This window comes from Oncorhynchus nerka, unplaced genomic scaffold, assembly GCF_034236695.1.
Source record: "Oncorhynchus nerka isolate Pitt River unplaced genomic scaffold, Oner_Uvic_2.0 unplaced_scaffold_948, whole genome shotgun sequence".
Lineage (NCBI taxonomy): Eukaryota > Metazoa > Chordata > Actinopteri > Salmoniformes > Salmonidae > Oncorhynchus > Oncorhynchus nerka.
In genome coordinates this window covers 90649-116665 of record NW_027040367.1, presented here as the reverse complement: position 1 = coordinate 116665, position 26017 = coordinate 90649, and the positions used below count along the sequence as shown (strand labels likewise).

Genomic DNA, 26017 nt, shown 5'->3' with positions numbered 1-26017 from the left:
AGTTATTTGATGTGATAGTGATTTGATGTGAGTGATTTGATGTGATAGTGATTTGATGTGATAGTGATTTGATGTGATAGTGATTTGTGATTTGATAGTGATAGTGATTTGATGATAGTGTGATTGATGATTTGATAGTGATTTGATGTGATAGTGATGATAGTGATTTGATAGTGATTTGATGTGATTTGATGTGATTGTGATTTGATGTGATAGTGATTTGATGTGATAGTGATTTGATGTGAGTTATTTGATTGTGATTTGATGTGATAGTGATTTGATGTGATAGTGATTTGATATGATAGTTATTTGATGTGATAGTGATTTGATGTGATTGATGTGATAGTGATTTGATGTGATAGTGATTTGATGTGATAGTTATTTGATGTGATAGTGATTTGATGTGATTGATGTGATAGTGATTTGATGTGATAGTTATTTGATGTGATAGTTATTTGATGTGATAGTTATTTGACGTGATAGTTACTTGATGTGATTGTGATTTGATAGTGATTTGATGTGATAGTTATTTGATTTGATAGTTATTTGATGTGATAGTGATTTGATGTGATAGTGATTTGATGTGATAGTTATTTGATTTGATGTGATAGTGATTTGATGTGATAGTGATTTGATGTGATAGTTATTTGATGTGATAGTTATTTGATGTTATAGTTATTTGATGTGATTTGATTTGTGATAGTTATTTGATGTGATAGTTATTTGATGTGATGGTGATTTGATGTGATTGATGTGATAGTGATTTGATGTGATAGTGATTTGATGTGATAGTGATTTGATGTGGTAGTTATTTGATGTGATAGTTATTTGATGTGATAGTGATTTGATGTGATTGATGTGATAGTGATTTGATGTGATAGTGATTTGATGTGATAGTGATTTGATGTGATAGTGATTTGATGTGATAGTTATTTGATGTGATAGTGATTTGATGTGATTGATGTGATAGTGATTTGATTTGATAGTTATTTGATGTGATAGTTATTTGATGTGATGGTGATTTGATAGTGATTTGATGTGATAGTGATTTGATTTGATAGTGATTTGATGTGATAGTGATTTGATGTGGTAGTTATTTGATGTGATAGTGATATGAGTTTTGATGTGATTGTGATTTGATAGTGATTTGATGTGATAGTTATTTGATTTGATAGTTATTTGATGTGATAGTGATTTGATGTGATAGTGATTTGATGTGATAGTGATTTGATGTGATAGTTATTTGATGTGATAGTGATTTGATGTGATAGTGATTTGATGATGATAGTTATTTGATGTGATAGTTATTTGATGTTGATAGTTATTTGATAGTGATTTGATGATTTGATAGTTATTTGATGTGATAGTTATTTGATGTGATGGTGATTTGATGTGATTGATGTGATAGTGATTTGATGTGATAGTGATTTGATGTGATAGTGATTTGATGTGGTAGTTATTTGATGTGATAGTTATTTGATGTGATAGTGATTTGATGTGATTGATGTGATAGTGATTTGATGTGATAGTGATTTGATGTGATAGTGATTTGATGTGATAGTGATTTGATGTGATAGTGATTTGATGTGATAGTGATTTGATGTGATTGATGTGATAGTGATTTGATTTGATAGTGATTTGATAGTGATTTGATGTGATAGTGATTTGATGTGATAGTGATTTGATGTGATAGTGATTTGATGTGATTGATGTGATAGTGATTTGATGTGATAGTGATTTGATGTGATAGTGATTTGATGTGATAGTGATTTGATGTGATAGTTGATTTGATGTGATTTGAGTGATTTGATGTGATTGATGTGATAGTGATTTGATGTGATAGTGATGTGATTTGAGTGAGTTGATGTGATTGTGATTGTGATTTGATTTGATGTGATTGTGATTTGATGTGATAGTGATTTATGTGATGTGATAGTGATTTGATGTGATAGTTATTTGATGTGATAGTGATTTGATGTGATAGTTATTTGATGTGATAGTGATTTGATGTGATTGATGTGATAGTGATTTGATGTGATAGTGATTTGATGTGATAGTGATTTGATGTGATTGATGTGATAGTGATTTTTGATAGTGATTTAGTGATTTGATGTGATAGTGATTTGATGTGATAGTTATTTGATGTGATAGTTATTTGATGTGATAGTTATTTGATGTGATAGTTATTTGATGTGATAGTTGATTGTGATGTGATTGTGATTTGATGTGATAGTTATTTGATTTGATTTGATAGTTATTTGATGTGATAGTGATTTGATTTGATAGTGATTTGATGTGATAGTGATTTGATGTGATAGTGATTTGATGTGATAGTGATTTTTGATGTGATTTGATAGTGATTTGATGTGATAGTTATTTGAGTGATTTGATGTGATAGTTATTTGATGATGTGATAGTGATTTGATGTGATTAGTGATTTGATGAGTGATTTTGATTTGATTGATAGTGATAGTTATTTGATGTGATAGTTATTTGATGTGATTGTGATTTGATGTGATAGTTATTTGATTTGATAGTTATTTGATGTGATAGTGATGTGATGTGATAGTGATTTGATGTGATAGTTATTTGATGTGATAGTTATTTGATGTGATAGTTATTTGATGTGATTTGATTTGATTTGTGATAGTTATTTGATGTGATAGTTATTTGATGATTTGATTGTGATTTGATGTGATTTGATGTGATAGTTATTTGATGATGTGATAGTGATTTGATGTGATTGTGTGATGGTAATGGTGATAGTGATGTGCTGTTGATGTTCTTCTGTCATCGTGATTGTGTTTATAAAATCTCTCTCTTTCTCTCTCTCTCTTTTGTCTCTCTCTTTTTGTCTCTCTCTCCGTGTCTCTCTCTCTCTCTGTCCCCCTCTCTCTTTGTCTCTCACTTCTCTCTGTCCCCCTCTCTGCCCCCCACTTCTCTCTCTCTCTCTCTCTCTCTCTCTCGCTCGCTCTCTGTCCCCCACTTCTCTCTCTCTCTCTGCCCCCCACTTCTCTCTCTCTCTCTGCCCCCCACTTCTCTCTCTCTCTCTCTCTCTCTCTCTCTCTCTCTCTCTCTCTCTCTCTCTGTCCCCCTCTGTCTCTCTCCCTCCCCTCAGTGTACCTGGGCGTGACCAACCTGAACACCTACCAGGTGATGATGTCCAGTATGTGTGTTCAGTGGCAGCCCCATCGTCAGGCTGACCTCTACAGGGTGGTCATCGAGTCTCTGCTCAGTGAGTAACGATGTCCGTGTGTTTTTGACTAGACCTTCTCCTTCATGTTATAGCTGAATGTCTGTGTGTTTTTGACTAGGCCTTCTCCTTCATGTTATAGCTGAATGTCCGTGTGTTTTTGACTAGGCCGTCTCCTTCATGTTATAGCTGAATGTCTGTGTGTTTTGACTAGGTCTTCTCCTTCATGTTATAGCTGAATGTCTGTGTGTTTTTGACTAGACCTTCTCCTTCATGTTATAGCTGAATGTCTGTGTGTTTTTGACTAGGCCTTCTCCTTCATGTTATAGCTGAATGTCCGTGTGTTTTTGACTAGACCTTCTCCTTCATGTTATAGCTGAATGTCTGTGTGTTTTTGACTAGGCCTTCTCCTTCATGTTATAGCTGAATGTCTGTGTGTTTTTGACTAGGCCGTCTCCTTCATGTTATAGCTGAATGTCTATGTGTTTTTGACTAGACCTTCTCCTTCATGTTATAGCTGAATGTCTGTGTGTTTTTGACTAGGCCTTCTCCTTCATGTTATAGCTGAATGTCTGTGTGTTTTTGACTAGACCTTCTCCTTCATGTTATAGCTGAATGTCTGTGTGTTTTTGACTAGGCCTTCTCCTTCATGTTATAGCTGAATGTCCATGTGTTTTTGACTAGGCCTTCTCCTTCATGTTATAGCTGAATGTCTGTGTGTTTTTGACTAGGCCGTCTCCTTCATGTTATAGCTGAATGTCTGTGTGTTTTTGACTAGGTCTTCTCCTTCATGTTATAGCTGAATGTCTGTGTGTTTTTGACTAGACCTTCTCCTTCATGTTATAGCTGAATGTCTGTGTGTTTTTGACTAGGCCTTCTCCTTCATGTTATAGCTGAATGTCCATGTGTTTTTGACTAGGCCTTCTCCTTCATGTTATAGCTGAATGTCTGTGTGTTTTTGACTAGGCCGTCTCCTTCATGTTATAGCTGAATGTCTGTGTGTTTTTGACTAGGTCTTCTCCTTCATGTTATAGCTGAATGTCTGTGTGTTTTTGACTAGACCTTCTCCTTCATGTTGCTAGCTGAATGTCTGTGTGTGACTAGACCTTCTCCTTTGACTGAATGTCCATGTGTTTTTGGCCTTCTCCTTCATGTTATAGCTGAATGTCTGTGTGTTTTTGTGTCTTCTCCTTCATGTTTAGCTGAATGTCTGTGTGTTTTTGACTAGGTCTTCTCCTTCATGTTATAGCTGAATGTCTGTGTGTTTTTGAATGTCTGAATGTCTGTGTGTTTTTGACTAGGTCTTCTCCTTCATGTTATAGCTGAATGTCTGTGTGTTTTTGACTGTATTCCTTCATGTTATAGCTGAATGTCTGTGTGTTTTTGACTAGGTCTTCTCCTTCATGTTATAGCTGAATGTCAGTGTGTTTTTGACTAGGGCTTCTCTGACGTGTTATAGTGTTGCTATGTCACTTCTTAGAGTAGTTGTATTCCTCCCGTGCTCTTGACAGTGTTGCTATGTCACTTCTTAGAGTAGTTGTATTCCTCCTGTCCTCTGACAGTGTTGCTATGTCACTTCTTAGAGTAGTTGTATTCCTCCCGTGCTCTTGACAGTGTTGCTATGTCACTTCTTAGAGTAGTTGTATTCCTCCTGTGCTCTGACAGTGTTGCTATGTCACTTCTTAGAGTAGTTGTATTCCTCCTGTCCTCTGACAGTGTTGCTATGTCACTTCTTAGAGTAGTTGTATTCCTCCTGTCCTCTGACAGTGTTGCTATGTCACTTCTTAGAGTAGTTGTATTCCTCCTGTGCTCTGACAGTGTTGCTATGTCACTTCTTAGAGTAGTTGTATTCCTCCTGTCCTCTGACAGTGTTGCTATGTCACTTCTTAGAGTAGTTGTATTCCTCCTGTCCTCTGACAGTGTTGCTATGTCACTTCTTAGAGTAGTTGTATTCCTCCTGTCCTCTGACAGTGTTGCTATGTCACTTCTTAGAGTAGTTGTATTCCTCCTGTCCTCTGACAGTGTTGCTATGTCACTTCTTAGAGTAGTTGTATTCCTCCTGTCCTCTGACAGTGTTGCTATGTCACTTCTTAGAGTAGTTGTATTCCTCCCGTGCTCTGACAGTGTTGCTGTGTCACTTCTTAGCATATTCTTAAAGTCTTCTCTATATTTTCTCTTTTATTGCCCATTTCCATCTCCCCAAACCTCAGGCATGAGCTTATCTTCAAATCCACCAAATCCTCAGCGCTTCCTTTCTCTCTCTTTCTCTTCTCTCCCTTCTCCCCTCTCTCTGTCTCTGTCTCTCTCTCTCTCTCTCTCTCTCCCCCTCTCTCTCTCTCTCTCTCTCTCTCTCTGTCCCCCTCTGTCTCTCTCTCTCTCTGTCCCCTCTCTCTCTCCCCTCTGTCTCTCTCTCCCCTCTCTCTGTCACCCTCTGTCTCTCTCTCTCCCCCCTCTCTCTGTCTCTGTCTGTCTCTGTCCCTCTCTCTCTCTCTCTCTCTCTCTCTCTCTCTCTCTCTCTCTCTCTCTCTCTCTCTCTCTCTCTCTGTCTTCCTCTGTCTCTCTCTCTCTCCCCCCTCTCTGTCCCCCTCTCTCTCTCTCCCCCTCTCTCTGTCCCCCTCTGTCTCTCTCTCTCTCCCCCTCTCTCTGTCCCCCTCTGTCTCTCTCTCTCTCCCTCTCTCTCTCTGTCTCTCCTCTCTCTCTCTCTCTCTCTCTCTCTCTCTCTCCCCTCTCTCTGTCCCCTCTCCCTCTCTCTCTCTCTCTCCCCTATCTCTCTCTGTCTTCCTTTCTGTCTCTTTCTCCCTCCCCCTCTCTGTCTCCTCTCTCTCTCTTTCTCTCCCCCTCTCTCTGTCCCCCTCTGTCTCTCTCTCTCTCCCCCTCTCTCTGTCCCCCTCTCTCTCTCTCTCTCTCCCCCTCTCTGTCCCCCTGTCTCTCCTTTCTTTCTCTTTCCCCCTCCCCTCTCTCCCCCTCTCTCTCCCCTCTCTTTCTCTTTCTCTCCCCCTCTCTCTGTCCCCCTCTGTCTCTCTCTCTCTCCCCCTCTCTCTGTCCCCCTCTGTCTCTCTCTCTCTCTCCCCCCTCTCTGTCCCCCTCTGTCTCTCTCTCTCTCTTCCCCTCTCTCTCTCCCCCTCCTCTCTCTCTCTCTCCTCTCTCTTTCTCTCTCTGTCCCCTCTCTGTCCCCTCTCTCTCTCTCTCTCTCTCTCTCTCTCTGTCCCCCTTGTCTCTCTCTCTCTCTCCCCCTCTCTCTGTCCCCCTCTGTCTCTCTCTCCCCCTCTCTCTGTCCCCCTCTGTCTCTCTCTCTCTCCCCCTCTCTCTGTCCCCCTCTGTCTCTCTCTCTCTCCCCCTCTCTCTGTCCACTCTCTCTCTCTCTCTCTCTCTCTCTCTCTCCCCCTCTCTCCCCCTCTCTCTCTCTCTCTCTCCCCCTCCTCTCTCTGTCTTCCTTTCTTTCTCTTTCTCCCTCCCCTCCTCTCTCTCACTCTCTCTTTCTCTTTCACTCCCCCTCTCTCTGTCCCCCTCTGTCTCTCTCTCTCTCCCCCTCTCTCTGTCCCCCTCTGTCTCTCTCTCTCTCCCCCTCTCTCTGTCCCCTCTCTCTCTCTCTCTCCTCCCTATCTCTCTCTGTCTTCCTTTCTTTCTCTTTCTCCCTCCCCCTCCTCTCTCTCACTCTCTCTTTCTCTTTCCCTCTGTCCCCCTCTGTCTCTCTCTCCCCCTCTCTCTCTCCATTTATCTCTCTAAACACAGGAGATTTGAGATCTGTTCCAATATTAAAACCAGACCCTGCCTCTATTCCTTCCGTATGCCTTAACGTGCTCCGTCTGGATCTGTCTGGAATTAGTTCTATCTCATAGCTCACTGATATTATAGGAGCACAGTTGATTGACTGCTAGGAAGGTATACAGTAGTAATGTGCTGTGTGGTTAGTGACAGCATGGCAGGTTGTGTTCAGCTCTGTGTGGTTAAGTGACAGCATGGCAGGTTGTGTTCAGCTCTGTGTGGTTAGTGACAGCATGGCAGGTTGTGTACAGCTCTGTGTGGTTAGTGACAGCATGGCAGGTTGTGTTCAGCTCTGTGTGGTTAGTGACAGCATGGCAGGTTGTGTACAGCTCTGTGTGGTTAGTGACAGCATGGCAGGTTGTGTACAGCTCTGTGTGGTTAGTGACAGCATGGCAGGTTGTGTACAGCTCTGTGTGGTTAGTGACAGCATGGCAGGTTGTGTTCAGCTCTGTGTGGTTAGTGACAGCATGGCAGGTTGTGTTCAGCTCTGTGTGGTTAGTGACAGCATGGCAGGTTGTGTTCAGCTCTGTGTGGTTAGTGACAGCATGGCAGGTTGTGTACAGCTCTGTGTGGTTAGTGACAGCATGGCATAATAACCATTATGTTGTCTACCCTGTGTTCTACTGTGTGTGTGTATTCTCTCTGGAGTCTGTTTCAAGTATACAAGGAGTGTAGTAAGCTAATAGCAATTAATGTAATTTAAATACTTCAGTCTTTGTAACATTCAGCGAATAAATATCTAATAATGATCAGTTTTACACTTCATGACAACTGGTTAATATTGAGGAAATCTCTATTGTCTGTCCAGATATGTGACTGGACAACAACCCTGGTTAAATCAATGACCAAGTGTTTTTTTAACTAGGCAAGTCAGTTAAGAACAAATTCTTATTTTCAATGACGGCCTAGGAACAGTGGGTTAACTGCCTGTTCAGGGGTAGAACGACAGTTTTGTACCTTGTCAGCTCGGGGGTTTGAACTTGCAACCTTCCGGTTACTAGTCCAACTCTCTAACCACTAGGCTACCTTGCCGCAGGCATTATGAGTGTAACCCTGAGTCACTCTAACCACTAACCACTAGGCTACCATGCTGCCCCTCCACTCTAACCACTAACCACTAGGCTACCCTGCTGCCCCTCCACTCTAACCACTAACCACTAGGCTACCCTGCTGCCCCTCCACTCTAACCACTAACCACTAGGCTACCCTGCCGCCCCAGTGTATAATAGGGAGGGTGGTATTTGAGGGTGGTACTAGGCTACCCTGCCGCCCCAGTGTATAATAAGGAGGGTGGTATTTGAGGGTGGTACCAGGCTACCCTGCCGCCCCAGTGTATAATAGGGAGGGTGGTATTTGAGGGTGGTACTAGGCTACCCTGCCACCCCAGTGTATAATAGGGAGGGTGGTATTTGAGGGTGGTACTAGGCTACCCTGCCGCCCCAGTGTATTATAGGGAGGGTGGTATTTGAGGGTGGTACTAGGCTACCCTGCCGCCCCAGTGTATAATAGGGAGGGTGGTATTTGAGGGTGGTACTAGGCTACCCTGCTGCCCCAGTGTATAATAAGGAGGGTGGTATTTGAGGGTGGTACCAGGCTACCCTGCCGCCCCAGTGTATAATGGGGAGGGTGGTATTTGAGGGTGGTACTAGGCTACCCTGCCACCCCAGTGTATAATAGGGAGGGTGGTATTTGAGGGTGGTACTAGGCTACCCTGCCGCCCCAGTGTATAATAGGGAGGGTGGTATTTGAGGGTGGTACTAGGCTACCCTGCCACCCCAGTGTATAATAGGGAGGGTGGTATTTGAGGGTGGTACTAGGCTACCCTGCCGCCCCAGTGTATTATAGGGAGGGTGGTATTTGAGGGTGGTACTAGGCTACCCTGCTGCCCCAGTGTATAATAAGGAGGGTGGTATTTGAGGGTGCTACTAGGCTACCCTGCCGCCCCAGTGTATTATAGGGAGGGTGGTATTTGAGGGTGGTACTAGGCTACCCTGCCGCCCCAGTGTATAATAGGGAGGGTGGTATTTGAGGGTGGTACCAGGCTACCCTGCCACCCCAGTGTATAATAGGGAGGGTGGTATTTGAGGGTGGTACTAGGCTACCCTGCCGCCCCAGTGTATTATAGGGAGGGTGGTATTTGAGGGTGGTACTAGGCTACCCTGCCGCCCCAGTGTATTATAGGGAGGGTGGTATTTGAGGGTGGTACTAGGCTACCCTGCTGCCCCAGTGTATAATAAGGAGGGTGGTATTTGAGGGTGCTACTAGGCTACCCTGCCGCCCCAGTGTATTATAGGGAGGGTGGTATTTGAGGGTGGTACTAGGCTACCCTGCCACCCCAGTGTATAATAGGGAGGGTGGTATTTGAGGGTGGTACCAGGCTACCCTGCCACCCCAGTGTATAATAGGGAGGGTGGTATTTGAGGGTGGTACTAGGCTACCCTGCCGCCCCAGTGTATTATAGGGAGGGTGGTATTTGAGGGTGGTACTAGGCTACCCTGCTGCCCCAGTGTATAATAAGGAGGGTGGTATTTGAGGGTGGTACTAGGCTACCCTGCCGCCCCAGTGTATTATAGGGAGGGTGGTATTTGAGGGTGGTACTAGGCTACCCTGCCACCCCAGTGTATAATAGGGAGGGTGGTATTTGAGGGTGGTACCAGGCTACCCTGCCACCCCAGTGTATAATAGGGAGGGTGGTATTTGAGGGTGGTACTAGGCTACCCTGCCGCCCCAGTGTATAATAGGGAGGGTGGTATTTGAGGGTGGTACTAGGCTACCCTGCCGCCCCAGTGTATTATAGGGAGGGTGGTATTTGAGGGTGGTACTAGGCTACCCTGCCACCCCAGTGTATAATAGGGAGGGTGGTATTTGAGGGTGGTACTAGGCTACCCTGCCGCCCCAGTGTATTATAGGGAGGGTGGTATTTGAGGGTGGTACTAGGCTACCCTGCTGCCCCAGTGTATAATAAGGCGGGTGGTATTTGAGGGTGCTACTAGGCTACCCTGCCGCCCCAGTGTATTATAGGGAGGGTGGTATTTGAGGGTGGTACTAGGCTACCCTGCCGCCCCAGTGTATAATAGGGAGGGTGGTATTTGAGGGTGGTACCAGGCTACCCTGCCACCCCAGTGTATAATAGGGAGGGTGGTATTTGAGGGTGGTACTAGGCTACCCTGCCGCCCCAGTGTATTATAGGGAGGGTGGTATTTGAGGGTGGTACTAGGCTACCCTGCTGCCCCAGTGTATAATAAGGAGGGTGGTATTTGAGGGTGGTACTAGGCTACCCTGCCACCCCAGTGTATAATAGGGAGGGTGGTATTTGAGGGTGGTACCAGGCTACCCTGCCACCCCAGTGTATAATAGGGAGGGTGGTATTTGAGGGTGGTACTAGGCTACCCTGCCGCCCCAGTGTATAATAGGGAGGGTGGTATTTGAGGGTGGTACTAGGCTACCCTGCCACCCCAGTGTATTATAGGGAGGGTGGTATTTGAGGGTGGTACTAGGCTACCCTGCCACCCCAGTGTATAATAGGGAGGGTGGTATTTGAGGGTGGTACTAGGCTACCCTGCCGCCCCAGTGTATAATAGGGAGGGTGGTATTTGAGGGTGGTACTAGGCTACCCTGCCGCCCCAGTGTAAAATACGGAGGGTGGTATTTGAGGGTGGTACTAGGCTACCCTGCTGCCCCAGTGTATAATAGGGAGGGTGGTATTTGAGGGTGGTACTAGCCTACCCTGCCGCCCCAGTGTATAATAGGGAGGGTGGTATTTGAGGGTGGTACTAGGCTACCCTGCTGCCCCAGTGTATAATAAGGAGGGTGGTATTTGAGGGTGCTACTAGGCTACCCTGCCGCCCCAGTGTATAATAGGGAGGGTGGTATTTGAGGGTGGTACTAGGCTACCCTGCCGCCCCAGTGTATAATAAGGAGGGTGGTATTTGAGGGTGGTACTAGGCTACCCTGCCGCCCCAGTGTATAATAGGGAGGGTGGTATTTGAGGGTGGTACTAGGCTACCCTGCCGCCCCAGTGTATAATAGGGAGGGTGGTATTTGAGGGTGGTACTAGGCTACCCTGCCGCCCCAGTGTATAGGGAGGGTGGTATTTGAGGGTGGTACTAGGCTACCCTGCCGCCCCCAGTGTATTTAGGGAGGGTGGTATTTAGGCTACCCTGCCGCCCCCCAGTGTATAATAGGGAGGGTGGTATTTGAGGGTGGTACTAGGCTACCCTGCCGCCCCAGTGTATAATAGGGAGGGTGGTATTTGAGGGTGGTACTAGGCTACCCTGCTGCCCCAGTGTATAATAAGGAGGGTGGTATTTGAGGGTGGTACTAGGCTACCCTGCCGCCCCAGTGTATAATAGGGAGGGTGGTATTTGAGGGTGGTACTAGGCTACCCTGCCGCCCCAGTGTATAATAGGGAGGCCCCAGTGCCCCAGTGTATAATAGGGAGGGTGGTATTTGAGGGTGGTACTAGGCTACCCTGCCGCCCCAGTGTATAATAGGGAGGGTGGTATTTGAGGGTGGTACTAGGCTACCCTGCCCCCTAGGCTACCCCCCAGTGTATAATAGGGAGGGTGGTATTTGAGGGTGGTATTTGAGGGTGGTACTAGGCTACCCTGCCACCCCAGTGTATAATAGGGAGGGTGGTATTTGAGGGTGGTACTAGGCTACCCTGCCGCCCCAGTGTATAATAGGGAGGGTGGTATTTGAGGGTGGTACTAGGCTACCCTGCCGCCCCAGTGTATAATAGGGAGGGTGGTATTTGAGGGTGGTACTAGGCTACCCTGCCGCCCCCAGTGTATAATAGGGAGGGTGCTATTTGAGGGTGGTACTAGGCTACCCTGCCGCCCCAGTGTATAATAGGGAGGGTGCTATTTGAGGGTGGTACTAGGCTACCCTGCCGCCCCAGTGTATAATAGGGAGGGTGGTATTTGAGGGTGGTACTAGGCTACCCTGCTGCCCCAGTGTATAATAGGGAGGGTGGTATTTGAGGGTGGTACTAGGCTACCCTGCCGCCCCAGTGTATAATAGGGAGGGTGGTATTTGAGGGTGGTACTAGGCTACCCTGCCGCCCCAGTGTATAATAGGGAGGGTGGTATTTGAGGGTGGTACTAGGCTACCCTGCTACCCTGCTGCCCCAGTGTATAATAGGGAGGGTGGTATTTGAGGGTGGTACTAGGCTACCCTGCCGCCCCAGTGTATAATAGGGAGGGTGGTATTTGAGGGTGGTACTAGGCTACCCTGCCGCCCCAGTGTATAATAGGGAGGGTGGTATTTGTTGGGGGGGTTGATGTTTTAGCCAAATACGTCTGATCATCTTCCACATAGCTGGGTTTGTAAAGGGTCTTTCAGTGAAAACATCCCATCCAGTTGTTTAGCTCAGGAATCAGCAGTCATACGACTCTGGTACATATTTGGTTAATCCCATTATTGGATGAGTGTTTCTGTGGTCCTTGTTCCTGGACATTATTACGTGAAATCATCTAGACTGTAAAGGAGAACCCTCGTACATCTCCTTCTGTAATTGGGATGCAGAGACACATTATCCCTGATCTGTTTCCAATATGACACAATTCTGAGAAATTATTATATATTTTTTAATTCTTCCTGTTTTAGCATTTATTTTCGAAATGAAAGAAAATACAAATCTGTGCATCCTTTTTGTCATTCAGCTCCGGCTCTGATCTAAAGTAGTGCACTCTGTAGGGAATAGGGTACCATTTGAGCTGCAGGTAAAGTACTGCCTCTGTCCCTGCCAGACAGACAGAGACAGAGGAAGGAAATCCCTGGAAGGAGAGATTTGAGGAATTAGAATGTAGAATGCAGGAGCAGCTAGAGAACATCTAGAAGGCAGAGTTCCAGAACCTTTAGTTCTATTGTCCTCTGTTCTGATTCTGACTGACTGGGTCACGTACAGATCAGTGGCCCAGGATATCTGACTGCAGGAGTCACAGATCATGTTAAATATACAGGAATGGTGTATGTGTATGTACGTGTGTATGTATGTATGTATGTATGTGTGTGTGTGTGTGTGTGTGTGTGTGTGTACACGCGTGTGTGTGTGTGTGCGTACGCGTGTGTGTGTGTGTTTTTATTTCACCTTTATTTAACCAGGTAGGCTAGTTGAGAACAAGTTCTCATTTGCAACTGCGACCTGGCCAAGATAAAGCATAGCAGTGTGAACAGACAACACAGAGTTACACATGGAATAAACAATTAACAAGTCAATAACACAGTAGAAAAAAAATGGGCAGTCTATATACAATGTGTGCAAAAGGCATGAGGAGGTAGGCGAATAATACAATTTTGCAGATTAACACTGGGGTGATAAATGATCAGATGGTCATGTACAGGTAGAGATATTGGTGTGCAAAAGAGCAGAAAAGTAAATAAATAAATAAAAAAACAGTATAAAAACAGTATGGGAATGAGGTAGGTGAAAATGGGTGGGCTATTTACCAATAGACTATGTACAGCTGCAGCGATCGGTTAGCTGCTCGGATAGCTGATGTTTGAAGTTGGTGAGCGAGATAAAAGTCTCCAACTTCAGCGATTTTTGCAGTTCGTTCCAGTCACAGGCAGCAGAGTACTGGAACGAAAGGCGGCCAAATGAGGTGTTGGCTTTAGGGATGATCAGTGAGATACACCTGCTGGAGCGTGTGCTACGGATGGGTGTTGCCATCGTGACCAGTGAACTGAGATAAGGCGGAGCTTTACCTAGCATGGACTTGTAGATGACCTGGAGCCAGTGGGTCTGGCGACGAATATGTAGCGAGGGCCAGCCGACTAGAGCATACAAGTCGCAGTGGTGGGTGGTATAAGGTGCTTTGGTGACAAAACGGATGGCACTATGATAGACTGCATCCAGTTTGCTGAGTAGAGTGTTGGAAGCCATTTTGTAGATGACATCGCCGAAATCGAGGATCGGTAGGATAGTCAGTTTTACTAGGGTAAGCTTGGCGGCGTGAGTGAAGGAGGCTTTGTTGCGGAATAGAAAGCCGACTCTTGATTTGATTTTCGATTGGAGATGTTTGATGTGAGTCTGGAAGGAGAGTTCAAAATCAAATCAAATCAAATCAAATCAAATTTATTTGTCACATACACATGGTTAGCAGATGTTAATGCGAGTGTAGCGAAATGCTTGTGCTTCTAGTTCCGACAATGCAGTGATAACCAACAAGTAATCTAACTAACAATTCCAAAACTACTGTCTTATACACAGTGTAAGGGGATAAGGAATATGTACATAAGGATATATGAATGAGTGATGGTACAGAGCAGCATACAGTAGATGGTATCGAGTACAGTATATACATATGAGATGAGTATGTAGACAAAGTAAACAAAGTGGCATAGTTAAAGTGGCTAGTGACATAAGAATGCAGTCGATGATCTAGAGTACAGTATATACATATGCATATGAGATGAATAGTGTAGGGTAAGTAACATTATATAAGGTAGCATTGTTTAAAGTGGCTAGTGATATATTTACATCATTTCCCATCAATTCCCATTATTAAAGTGGCTGGAGTTTGCAGTCTAGCCAGACACCTAGGTACTTATAGATGTCCACATATTCAAGGTCGGAACCATCCAGGGTGGTGATGCTAGTCGGGCATGCGGGTGCAGGCAGCGATCGGTTGAAAAGCATGCATTTGGTTTTACTCGCGTTTAAGAGCAGTTGGAGGCCACGGAAGGAGTGCTGTATGGCATTGAAGCTCATTTGGAGGTTAGATAGCACAGTGTCCAATGACGGGCCGAAAGTATATAGAATGGTGTCGTCTGCGTAGAGGTGGATCAGGGAATCGCCCGCAGCAAGAGCAACATCATTGATATATACAGAGAAAAGAGTCGGCCCGAGAATTGAACCCTGTGGCACCCCCATAGAGACTGCCAGAGGACCGGACAGCATGCCCTCCGATTTGACACACTGAACTCTGTCTGCAAAGTAATTGGTGAACCAGGCAAGGCAGTCATCCGAGAAACCGAGGCTATTGAGTCTGCCGATAAGAATATGGTGATTGACAGAGTCGAAAGCCTTGGCGAGGTCGATGAAGACGGCTGCACAGTACTGTCTTTTATCGATGGCGGTAATGATATCGTTTAGTACCTTGAGCGTGGCTGAGGTGCACCCGTGACCGGCTCGGAAACCAGATTGCACAGCAGAGAAGGTACGGTGGGATTCGAGATGGTCAGTGACCTGTTTGTTGACTTGGCTTTCGAAGACCTTAGATAGGCAGGGCAGGATGGATATAGGTCTATAGCAGTTTGGGTCCAGGGTGTCTCCCCTTTGAAGAGGGGGATGACTGCGGCAGCTTTCAATCCTTGGGGATCTCAGACGATATGAAAGAGAGGTTGAACAGGCTGGTAATAGGGGTTGCGACAATGGCGGCAGATAGTTTCAGAAATAGAGGGTCCAGATTGTCAAGCCCAGCTGATTTGTACGGGTCTAGGTTTTGCAGCTCTTTCAGAACAAAGTGTACGCGTGTGTGTGTGTACGCGTGTGTACGCGTGTGTGTGTGTGCGTGTGTGTGTGTGTGTGTGTGTGTGTGTGTGTGTGTGTGTGCGTGCGTGCGTGCGTGTGTGTGTGTGTGTGTGTGTGTGCGTGTGTGTGCGTGCGTGCGTGCGTGTGTGTGTGTGTGTGTGTGTGTGTGTGTGTGCGTGCGTGCGTGTGTGCGTGTGCGTGCGTGTGCGTGTGCGTGCGTGCGTGCGTGTGTGCGTGTGTGCGTGTGTGCGTGCGTGCGTGCGTGCGTGTGCGTGCGTGCGTGAAAACATTTGCGAGGTGTCATGTGTGTGTGTGCGTGTGTGTGTGGCGTGCGTGCGTGCAATAATGAAGTTGATGAATGGACACCATTAGTCTGTGTGTGTCAGTTCACTCTGTCTTTGGCTTCAAAGATGTGTGCGTGTGTTCTACCAGAGTCTGTGCGTGCAGTGCTTGTGCGTTTGCCTAAACTGGCTGCTTCAAGATGTTTCAGCTGCTGAAAACATTTTTCAAAAAGAGGTTTCATCCGATGTGGCAGAGTCTCGATTCAATTTACAATGGCAAGAAGACACCTTTGGAAAAGAATTACAATAATGAAGTTGATGAATGGACACCATTAGTCTCGTGTGTGTCAGTTCACTCTGTCTTTGGCTTCAAAGATGCTAACATTAGAGGCCCAGAACTCTGTTCTTCCATAGAACGGTTCTTCCATAGAACTCTGTTCTTCCATAGAACTCTGTTCTTCCATACTGTTCTACCAGAGAACTCTGTTCTACCAGAGAACTTGTTCTTCCATAGAACTCTGTTCTTCCATAGAACTCTGTTCTACCAGAGAACTCTCTTCTTCCATAGAACTCTGTTCTTCCATAGAATGGTGTTCTTCCATAGAACACTGTTCTTCCATAGAACTCTCTTCTTCCATAGAACTCTCTTCTTCCATAGAACACTGTTCTTCCATAGAACACTGTTCTTCCATAGAACTCTGTTCTTCCATAGAACGCTGTTCTTCCATAGAACTCTGTTCTTCCATAGAACGCTGTTCTTCCATAGAACTCTGTTCTTCCATAGAACTCTGTTCTTCCATAGAACTCTGTTCTACCAGAGAACGCTGTTCTTCCATAGAACTCTGTTCTTCCATAGAACGCTGTTCTTCCATAGAACTCTGTTCTTCCATAGAACGCTGTTCTTCCATAGAACTCTGTTCTTCCATAGAACTCTGTTCTTCCATAGAACTCTGTTCTACCAGAGAACTCTCTTCTTCCATAGAACTCTGTTCTTCCATAGAATGGTGTTCTTCCATAGAACACTGTTCTTCCATAGAACTCTCTTCTTCCATAGAACTCTCTTCTTCCATAGAACACTGTTCTTCCATAGAACACTGTTCTTCCATAGAACTCTGTTCTTCCATAGAACGCTGTTCTTCCATAGAACTCTGTTCTTCCATAGAACTCTGTTCTACCAGAGAACTCTCTTCTTCCATAGAACTCTGTTCTTCCATAGAATGGTGTTCTTCCATAGAACACTGTTCTTCCATAGAACTCTGTTCTTCCATAGAACGCTGTTCCTCCATAGAACTCTGTTCTTCCATAGAACTCTGTTCTTCCATAGAACTTGTTCTTCCATAGAAGTCTATTTAAACAGATATTTCTTTGTGTTGTGTTCAGTATGTTGTGGTACTTTCAGATAGAAATGTATTAAAAGAAGAGTCATGCCTCTCTGACATGTAGACTAAGGAATCAGTCTGGTAGGACAATGTTGTGCTCTATAAATTATCTTCATATCTGTATTCAACAGTATGTTGCATCTCTGATTGTGAAGGTTGATTTTTAATTGTTGTTGTTGATTGTTTGTTGTCTCTCCAGATGGCCAGAAACAGGAAGTGAGTGTTGGAGGCTCTGCGTCTAGACAGTGTTTCTATGATCTGACCCCTAACAGCCAGTATAAGATCAGCGTTTCCACCCAGCTACAGGACATGGAGGGGCCCGCCGTCACCACCATCACTACTACACGTATGTACGAACTGACCTCAACACTCTCATCACGGACACAACACGTAGGTACCAACTGACCTCGACACTCTCATCACTACAACACGTAGGTACCAACTGACCTCAACACTCTCATCACGCACACAACACGTAGGTACCAACTGACCTCAACACTCTCATCACGCACACAACACGTAGGTACCAACTGACCTCAACACTCTCATCACGCACACAACACGTAGGTACCAACTGACCTCAACACTCTCATCACGCACACAACACGTAGGTACCAACTGACCTCGACACTCTCATCACTACAACACGTAGGTACCAACTGACCTCAACACTCTCATCACTACTACACGTAGGTACCAACTGACCTCAACACTCTCATCACTACAACCGGTAGGTACCAACTGACCTCAACACTCTCATCACTACAACACGTAGGTACCAACTGACCTCAACACTCTCATCACTACAACACGTAGGTACCAACTGACCTCAACACTCTCATCACTACAACCGGTAGGTACCAACTGACCTCAACACTCTCATCACTACAACACGTAGGTACCAACTGACCTCAACACTCTCATCACTACAACACGTAGGTACCAACTGACCTCAACACTCTCATCACGGACACTACACGTAGGTACCAACTGACCTCAACACTCTCATCACTACTACACGTAGGTACCAACTGACCTCAACACTCTCATCACTACAACCGGTAGGTACCAACTGACCTCAACACTCTCATCACTACAACACGTAGGTACCAACTGACCTCAACACTCTCATCACTACAACCGGTAGGTACCAACTGACCTCAACACTCTCATCACGCACACAACACGTAGGTACCAACTGACCTCAACACTCTCATCACTACAACCGGTAGGTACCAACTGACCTCAACACTCTCATCACGCACACAACACGTAGGTACCAACTGACCTCAACACTCTCATCACTACAACACATAGGTACCAAATGACCTCAACACTCTCATCACTACAACACGTAGGTACCAACTGACCTCAACACTCTCATCACTACAACACGTAGGTACCAACTGACCTCAACACTCTCATCACTACAACACGTAGGTACCAACTGACCTCGACACTCTCATCACTACAACACGTAGGTACCAACTGACCTCGACACTCTCATCACTACAACACGTAGGTACCAACTGACCTCGACACTCTCATCACGGACACAACACGTAGGTACCAACTGACCTCAACACTCTCATCACTACAACACGTAGATACCAACTGACCTCAACACTCTCATCACTACTACACGTAGGTACCAACTGACCTCAACACTCTCATCACGGACACAACACGTAGGTACCAACTGACCTCAACACTCTCATCACTACAACACGTAGGTACCAACTGACCTCAACACTCTCATCACGGACACAACACGTAGGTACCAACTGACCTCAACACTCTCATCACTACAACACGTAGATACCAACTGACCTCAACACTCTCATCACTACAACACGTAGGTACCAACTGACCTCGACACTCTCATCACGGACACAACACGTAGGTACCAACTGACCTCAACACTCTCATCACGGACACAACACGTAGGTACCAACTGACCTCAACACTCTCATCACTACAACCGGTAGGTACCAACTGACCTCAACACTCTCATCACGGACACAACACGTAGGTACCAACTGACCTCAACACTCTCATCACGCACACAACACGTAGGTACCAACTGACCTCAACACTCTCATCACTACAACACGTAGGTACCAACTGACCTCAACACTCTCATCATGGACACAACACGTAGGTACCAACTGACCTCAACACTCTCATCATGGACACAACACGTAGGTACCAACTGACCTCAACACTCTCATCACGGACACTACACGTAGGTACCAACTGACCTCAACACTCTCATCACGGACACAACACGTAGGTACCAACTGACCTCAACACTCTCATCACTACAACACGTAGGTACCAACTGACCTCAACACTCTCATCACTACAACACGTAGGTACCAACTGACCTCAACACTCTCATCACAGACACAACACGTAGATACCAACTGACCTCAACACTCTCATCACGGACACAACACGTAGGTACCAACTGACCTCAACACTCTCATCACTACAACCGGTAGGTACCAACTGACCTCAACACTCTCATCACGGACACAACACATAGGTACCAACTGACCTCAACACTCTCATCACTACAACACGTAGGTACCAACTTCACTCAAACTTCACTCAAATCTCTCTTATGGGAGTAGAACAGAATGACCAGCTATGAACATTGGATTGGATGTATTGGCAGTAGAAATGAAGATGACCTGTCATACTGTATGTTACACATTGAAACAGCAGAGTCAACGATGTGAGGCTGAAAGCAGTGGGAAACCATAGAACCGATCATTCCAGTGTTGCTCCAGGCCATGCAAAAGCCCCTCCAGATAACAGCCTTGATCCCATTACCTTTAATGGCTGTTGTGGCTTACGACTGACTGGCCTGTAGATCAGCTCAGCTCAGTGAAGACAAAGCATGCTTTCTCTCGTTTCGTCTGGTAAATGAAACCTTCCCCCCAGAGCTGCTCTCTGCCTGTGTGGCTGAGCACCAGCCACAACTCATTTCACCTCCCTTTAGGGTACGTCCCAAACGGTAGCCTGTTCCCTACATTTACAACGGGGATAGGGTGTCATTTAGGACACGGCGTCAGTCCCTGCAGCACGACTGTCCCTTAGAAGCAACAATAGTAGGCTAATGATGCAGGCCATTGGCAAGGCAATGAGGTGGGGAGAACTGGTCTGTTTAGGGGACAGGAGATGCTCACTCGCTGCCAGGGATACAGATAGCTGCTCTCCCCCCAGGAGGAGGTTACACTGTTGCTGCTGCTACTGCTGCTATCACTCACCACAGAAAAACCTCCCTGGCTTATCCAAAAGAGAGGCATTGTTTGGGGACAGCATGGGAGAGGTAGGTGGATACTGGTACAGTGGGGCAAAAAACAAGTTGATAACAAGTTCAAACAGGTGCCATTAATACAGGTAACGAGTGGAGGACAGAGGATCCTCTTGAAGAAGAAGTTACAGGTCTGTGAGAGCCAGAAATCTTGCTTGTTTGTAGGTGACCAAATACTTATTTTCCACCATAATTTGCAAATAAATTCATTAAAAATCCTACAATGTGATTTTCTGGATTTTTTCTTCTCATTTTGTCTGTCATAGTTGAAGTGTACCTATGATGAAAATTACAGGCCTCTCTCATCTTTTTAAGTGGGAGAACTTGCACAATTGGTGGCTGACTAAATACTTTTTTGCCCCACTGTAGGTGTGTGTGTGTGGATAGAGAGGTATGATGGATGTACCGTGATGATTTATGTGCTTGTCTCTCTGTGTTTTCTAGTCCCCGCCCCCACCCAGCCACCGACACCACCCCCCACGTCACCCCCCCTACCGACCATACCGCCCGCCAAGGAAGGTAAGAGAGAAGAACTGCCACTGTGTGTCCGCACACACACACACACACACACACACACACACACACACACACACACACACAAACACAAACACACACACACACACACACACACCTTCCTCTCCCCTGCTGTCCCCACCATAGTGTGACCTTTCTCAAACCCTCACTACATCTCTGATGACAGTTCACCTTTACTTCAGCACACTGAGGTACCACAGATAAATACAAATATATCTCGCTTTTATACCAAATGAACCACATTATACAATCACCAAACAAGTACCGGTACTTAGTGGTATTTATCCAGCTGAGGAAGAGTTTTTGGAGGTAAATACAACTTTTTAAGTCTTATTTCTTGAGGGTATCCAGTATCTTATCAACTTTTTAAGTTTTCTTTATTGAGGGGTATCCAGTATCTTATCAACTTTTTAAGTTTTCTTTATTGAGGGGTATCCAGTATCTTATCAACTTTGTAAGTCTTCTTTCTTGAGGGGTATCCAATATCTTATCAATTTTTTAAGTCTTCTTTCTTGGGGATTATCCAGTATCTTATCAAACATTTGCAGTGCGGCTCAGACAAGCAGCAGCTCCAGTCTGTGCATATTTACACAGCATCTGCATGCATTACTTATTACATTAGCTGAGGCTTTGCTTCCTCCCTCCTCTACTGACCTTCATATACACACTACCAAATACCATAGGCAGACAGCCCCCTGAGGGTTTAAGTCCTGGTCCATTTTTAGGTGAACTGCAATCATCAGATTTGTGATAAGTATTAAGTTCTTAACAGGTTGAAATAAATGAGAAATAAGATACAGCACCGTAATAGACTGAAAACATCTTCGGGCTTTTATCAATGTATTCTCAGCAAAGTCCTCAAGGTCGTTTTTCCAGCGGGATTAGTTGAATATTGCATTTTGGATATTATCTCTAGCTCTTAATAATAGTTGAAGTCAGAAGTACTCAACTTCTTCTCAATCGCATTGGAGGAGACGGTTCGAATGGGCGGGACCTTGGATCTTCTCCAATGTGTTTTGTGAATGAGGCGAGGATAGAGCGTGGGAGGAATCGATTAAATCGATGAAAGACAAATTGAGAAAGAGCCTTGCACACTTCTATCCCCCCATGGTGCACTGCTGCCTGGCTGTGTATCAAGCCTTCCTCCCATCCTGTCGATACTTCCTGTCCGGTTTGATTGCCATAACAACCTTCCCTTAAGAACTCTCCCACCATTCTAAGAACTCTGCTATAATTCTAAGCACTTCAGACTGAAATCATTTGTCCCACCTCTAGAGGTTTGTACCAGTCAATTTGTTATAATTCTAACTCTCTGGCTTGTTTAAACAAAGATCAAACAGGCCAGACATTTCTCTTGCCATTCCTCTACACTCTTAGAAAAAAGGACCTATCTTTGTTCCTCAAAGTGTAGCCCAGTGTTTCTCAACCCTCTTTGTACCAGGCACCGACAAGCTATGGTCCTTCTTGTGCCAAGGACCGGCAAGCTATACTTCTTCCTAGCGTTAGAGAACGGGCTAAATCACCGTTCCTTACATTCTGAGAGACGGGCCAGCTCTAGCCGTTCCTCACATTCTGAGATACAGGCCAGCTCTAGTCGTTCCTCACATTCCGAGAGACCGGCCAGCTCTAGTCGATCCTTACATTCTGAGAGACCGGCCAGCTCTAGCTGTTCCTCACATTCTGAGGCACCGGCCAGCTCTAGTCGTTCCTCACATTCTGAGATACAGGCCAGCTCTAGCTGTTCCTCACATTCTGAGAGACCGGCCAGCTCTAGTCGTTCCTCACATTCTGAGATACAGGCCAGCTCTAGTCGTTCCTCACATTCTGAGATACAGGCCAGCTCTAGTCGTTCCTCACATTCTGAGATACAGGCCAGCTCTAGTCGTTCCTTACATTCTGAGAGACCGGCCAGCTCTAGCTGTTCCTCACATTCTGAGAGACTGGCCAGCTCTAGCTGTTCCACACATTCTGAGATACAGGCCAGCTCTAGTCGTTCCTCACATTCCGAGAGACCGGCCAGCTCTAGTCTGTTCCTCACATTCTGAGATACCGGCCAGCTCTAGCTGTTCCTCTAGCTGTTCCTCACATTCTGAGAGACCGGGCCAGCTCTAGATACGTTCCTCACATTCTGAGATACAGGCCAGCTCTAGCTGTTCCTCACATTCTGAGAGACCGGCCAGCTCTAGTCGTTCCTCACATTCTGAGATACAGGCCAGCTCTAGTCGTTCCTCACATTCTGAGATACAGGCCAGCTCTAGCCGTTCCTCACATTCTGAGATACAGGCCAGCTCTAGTCGTTCCTTACATTCTGAGAGACCGGCCAGCTCTAGCTGTTCCTCACATTCTGAGAGACCGGCCAGCTCTAGCTGTTCCACACATTCTGAGATACAGGCCAGCTCTAGTCGTTCCTTACATTCTGAGATACAGGCCAGCTCTAGCTGTTCCTCACATTCTGAGATACAGGCCAGCTCTAGCTGTTCCTCACATTCTGAGATACAGGCCAGCTCTAGCTGTTCCTCACATTCTGAGATACCGGCCAGCTCTAGCTGTTCCTCACATTCTGAGATACAGGCCAGCTCTAGCTGTTCCTCACATTCTGAGAGACCGGCCAGCCAGCTCTGAGAGACAGGCCAGCTCGTTCCTCACATTCTGAGATACAGGCCAGCTCTAGGCCAGCATTCTGAGATACAGGCCAGCTCTTCCTCACATTCTGAGATACAGGCCAGCATTCTGAGATACGTTCCTCACATTCTGAGAGACCGGCCAGCTCTAGTCGTTCCTAGCCGTTCCTCACATTCTGAGATACAGGCCAGCTCTAGCTGTTCCTCACATTCTGAGATACAGGCCAGCTCTAGTCGTTCCTCACATTCTGAGATACAGGCCAGCTCTAGCGTTCCTCACATTCGTTCCTCACATTCTGAGATACAGGCCAGCTCTAGCCGTTCCTCACATTCTGAGAGACAGGCCAGCTCTAGTCGTTCCTCACATTCTGAGATACAGGCCAGCTCTAGTTCCTCACATTCTGAGATACAGGCCAGCTCTAGTCGTTCCTCATTCTGAGAGACAGGCCAGCTCTAGCTGTTCCTCACATTCTGAGAGACAGGCCAGCTCAGTTCCTCACATTCTGAGAGACAGGCCAGCTCTTCCTCACATTCTGAGAGACCGGCCAGCTCTAGCTGTTCCTCACATTCTGAGATACAGGCCAGCTCCTCACATTCTGAGATACAGGCCAGCTCTAGTCGTTCCTTACATTCTGAGAGACCGGCCAGCTCTAGCCGTTCCTCACATTCTGAGATACAGGCCAGCTCTCTGAGAGCTGTTCCTCACATTCTGAGATACAGGCCAGCTCTAGTCGTTCCTCACATTCTGAGATACAGGCCAGCTCTAGCTGTTCCTCACATTCTGAGACACAGGCCAGCTCTAGCCGTTCCTCTCACATTCTGAGATACAGGCCAGCTCTAGTCGTTCCTCACATTCTGAGAGACAGGCCAGCTCTAGTCTCACATTCTTACATTCTGAGATACAGGCCAGCTCTAGTCGTTCCTCACATTCTGAGATACAGGCCTCACATTCTGAGATACAGGCCAGCTCTAGTCGTTCCTCACATTCTGAGATACAGGCCAGCTCTAGCTGTTCCTCACATTCTGAGAGACAGGCCAGCTCTAGCCGTTCCTCACATTCTGAGAGACCGGCCAGCTCTAGTCGTTCCTCACATTCTGAGAGACAGGCCAGCTCTAGTCGCTCATTCTGAGATACAGGCCGTTCCTCACATTCTGAGATACAGGCCAGCCAGCATTCTAGCCAGCTCTCTGTTCCTCACATTCTGAGATACAGGCCAGCTCTAGCCGTTCCTCACATTCTGAGAGACAGGCCAGCTCTAGTCGTTCCTCACATTCTGAGAGACCGGCCAGCTCTAGTCGTTCCTCACATTCTGACAGGCCAGCTCTAGCCACATTCTAGATACAGGCCAGCTCTTCCTCACATTCTGAGACAGGCCAGCTCTAGGCCAGCATTCTGAGATACAGGCCAGCTCTCCTCACATTCTGAGATACAGGCCAGCTCTAGTCGTTCCTCACATTCTGAGAGACCGGCCAGCTCTAGCAGGCCAGCTCGTTCCTCACATTCTGAGATACAGGCCAGCTCTAGTCGTTCCTCACATTCTGAGAGCCAGCTCCGGCCAGCTCTAGCTGTTCCTCACATTCTGAGAGACAGGCCAGCTCTAGTGTTCCTCACATTCTGAGATACAGGCCAGCTCTAGACCTCACATTCTGAGAGACCGGCCAGCTCTAGTCGTTCCTCACATTCTGAGATACAGGCCAGCTCTAGTCGTTCCTCACATTCTGAGAGACAGGCCAGCTCTAGTCGTTCCTCACATTCTGAGATACAGGCCAGCTCTAGCTGTTCCTCACATTCTGAGATACAGGCCAGCTCTAGCCGTTCCTCACATTCTGAGATACAGGCCAGAGCCGTTCTCACATTCTGAGATACAGGCCAGCTCTAGTCGTTCCTCACATTCTGAGATACAGGCCAGCTCTAGAGTTCCTCACATTCTGAGATACAGGCCAGCTCTAGTCGTTCCTCACATTCTGAGATACAGGCCAGCTCTAGTCGTTCCTCACATTCTGAGATACAGGCCAGCTCTAGTCGTTCCTCACATTCTGAGATACAGGCCAGCTCTAGCGTTCCTCACATTCTGAGATACAGGTTCCTTACATTCTGAGAGGCCAGAGAGAGGCCAGCTCTAGTCGTTCCTCACATTCTGAGATACAGGCCAGCTCTAGACCGTTCCTCACATTCTGAGATACAGCCAGCTCTAGTCTGTTCCTCACATTCTGAGATACAGGCCAGCTCTAGCTGTTCTCATTCTGAGATACATTCTGTTCCTCACATTCTGAGATACAGGCCAGCCAGCTCTAGCTGTTCCTCACATTCTGAGAGACCGGCCAGCTCTAGTCGTTCCTCACATTCTGAGAGACCTAGGCCAGCTCTAGTACAGGCCGTTCCTCACATTCTGAGATACAGGCCAGCTCTAGTCGTTCCTCACATTCTGAGAGACCGGCCAGCTCT

General features: G+C 46.3%; 1 protein-coding gene and 1 long non-coding RNA gene across 2 annotated transcripts in view; both read left to right on the top strand.

Annotated features, from left to right (window-relative positions):
- The window catches only part of LOC135570674 (uncharacterized), a 241397-nt gene that overhangs the window by 143833 nt on the left and 71547 nt on the right, over nt 1-26017 (top strand). The gene's annotated exons all lie outside the window — the stretch shown is intronic.
- The window catches only part of LOC135570673 (collagen alpha-1(XIV) chain-like), a 128182-nt gene that overhangs the window by 93846 nt on the left and 8319 nt on the right, over nt 1-26017 (top strand). Inside the window, exons 19-22 of the mRNA XM_065016633.1 lie at nt 3119-3235; nt 17294-17440; nt 20861-20935; nt 21117-21141. Coding sequence (XP_064872705.1) covers nt 3119-3235; nt 17294-17440; nt 20861-20935; nt 21117-21141 — 364 coding nt within the window. The remainder of the gene's footprint in view (nt 1-3118; nt 3236-17293; nt 17441-20860; nt 20936-21116; nt 21142-26017) is intronic.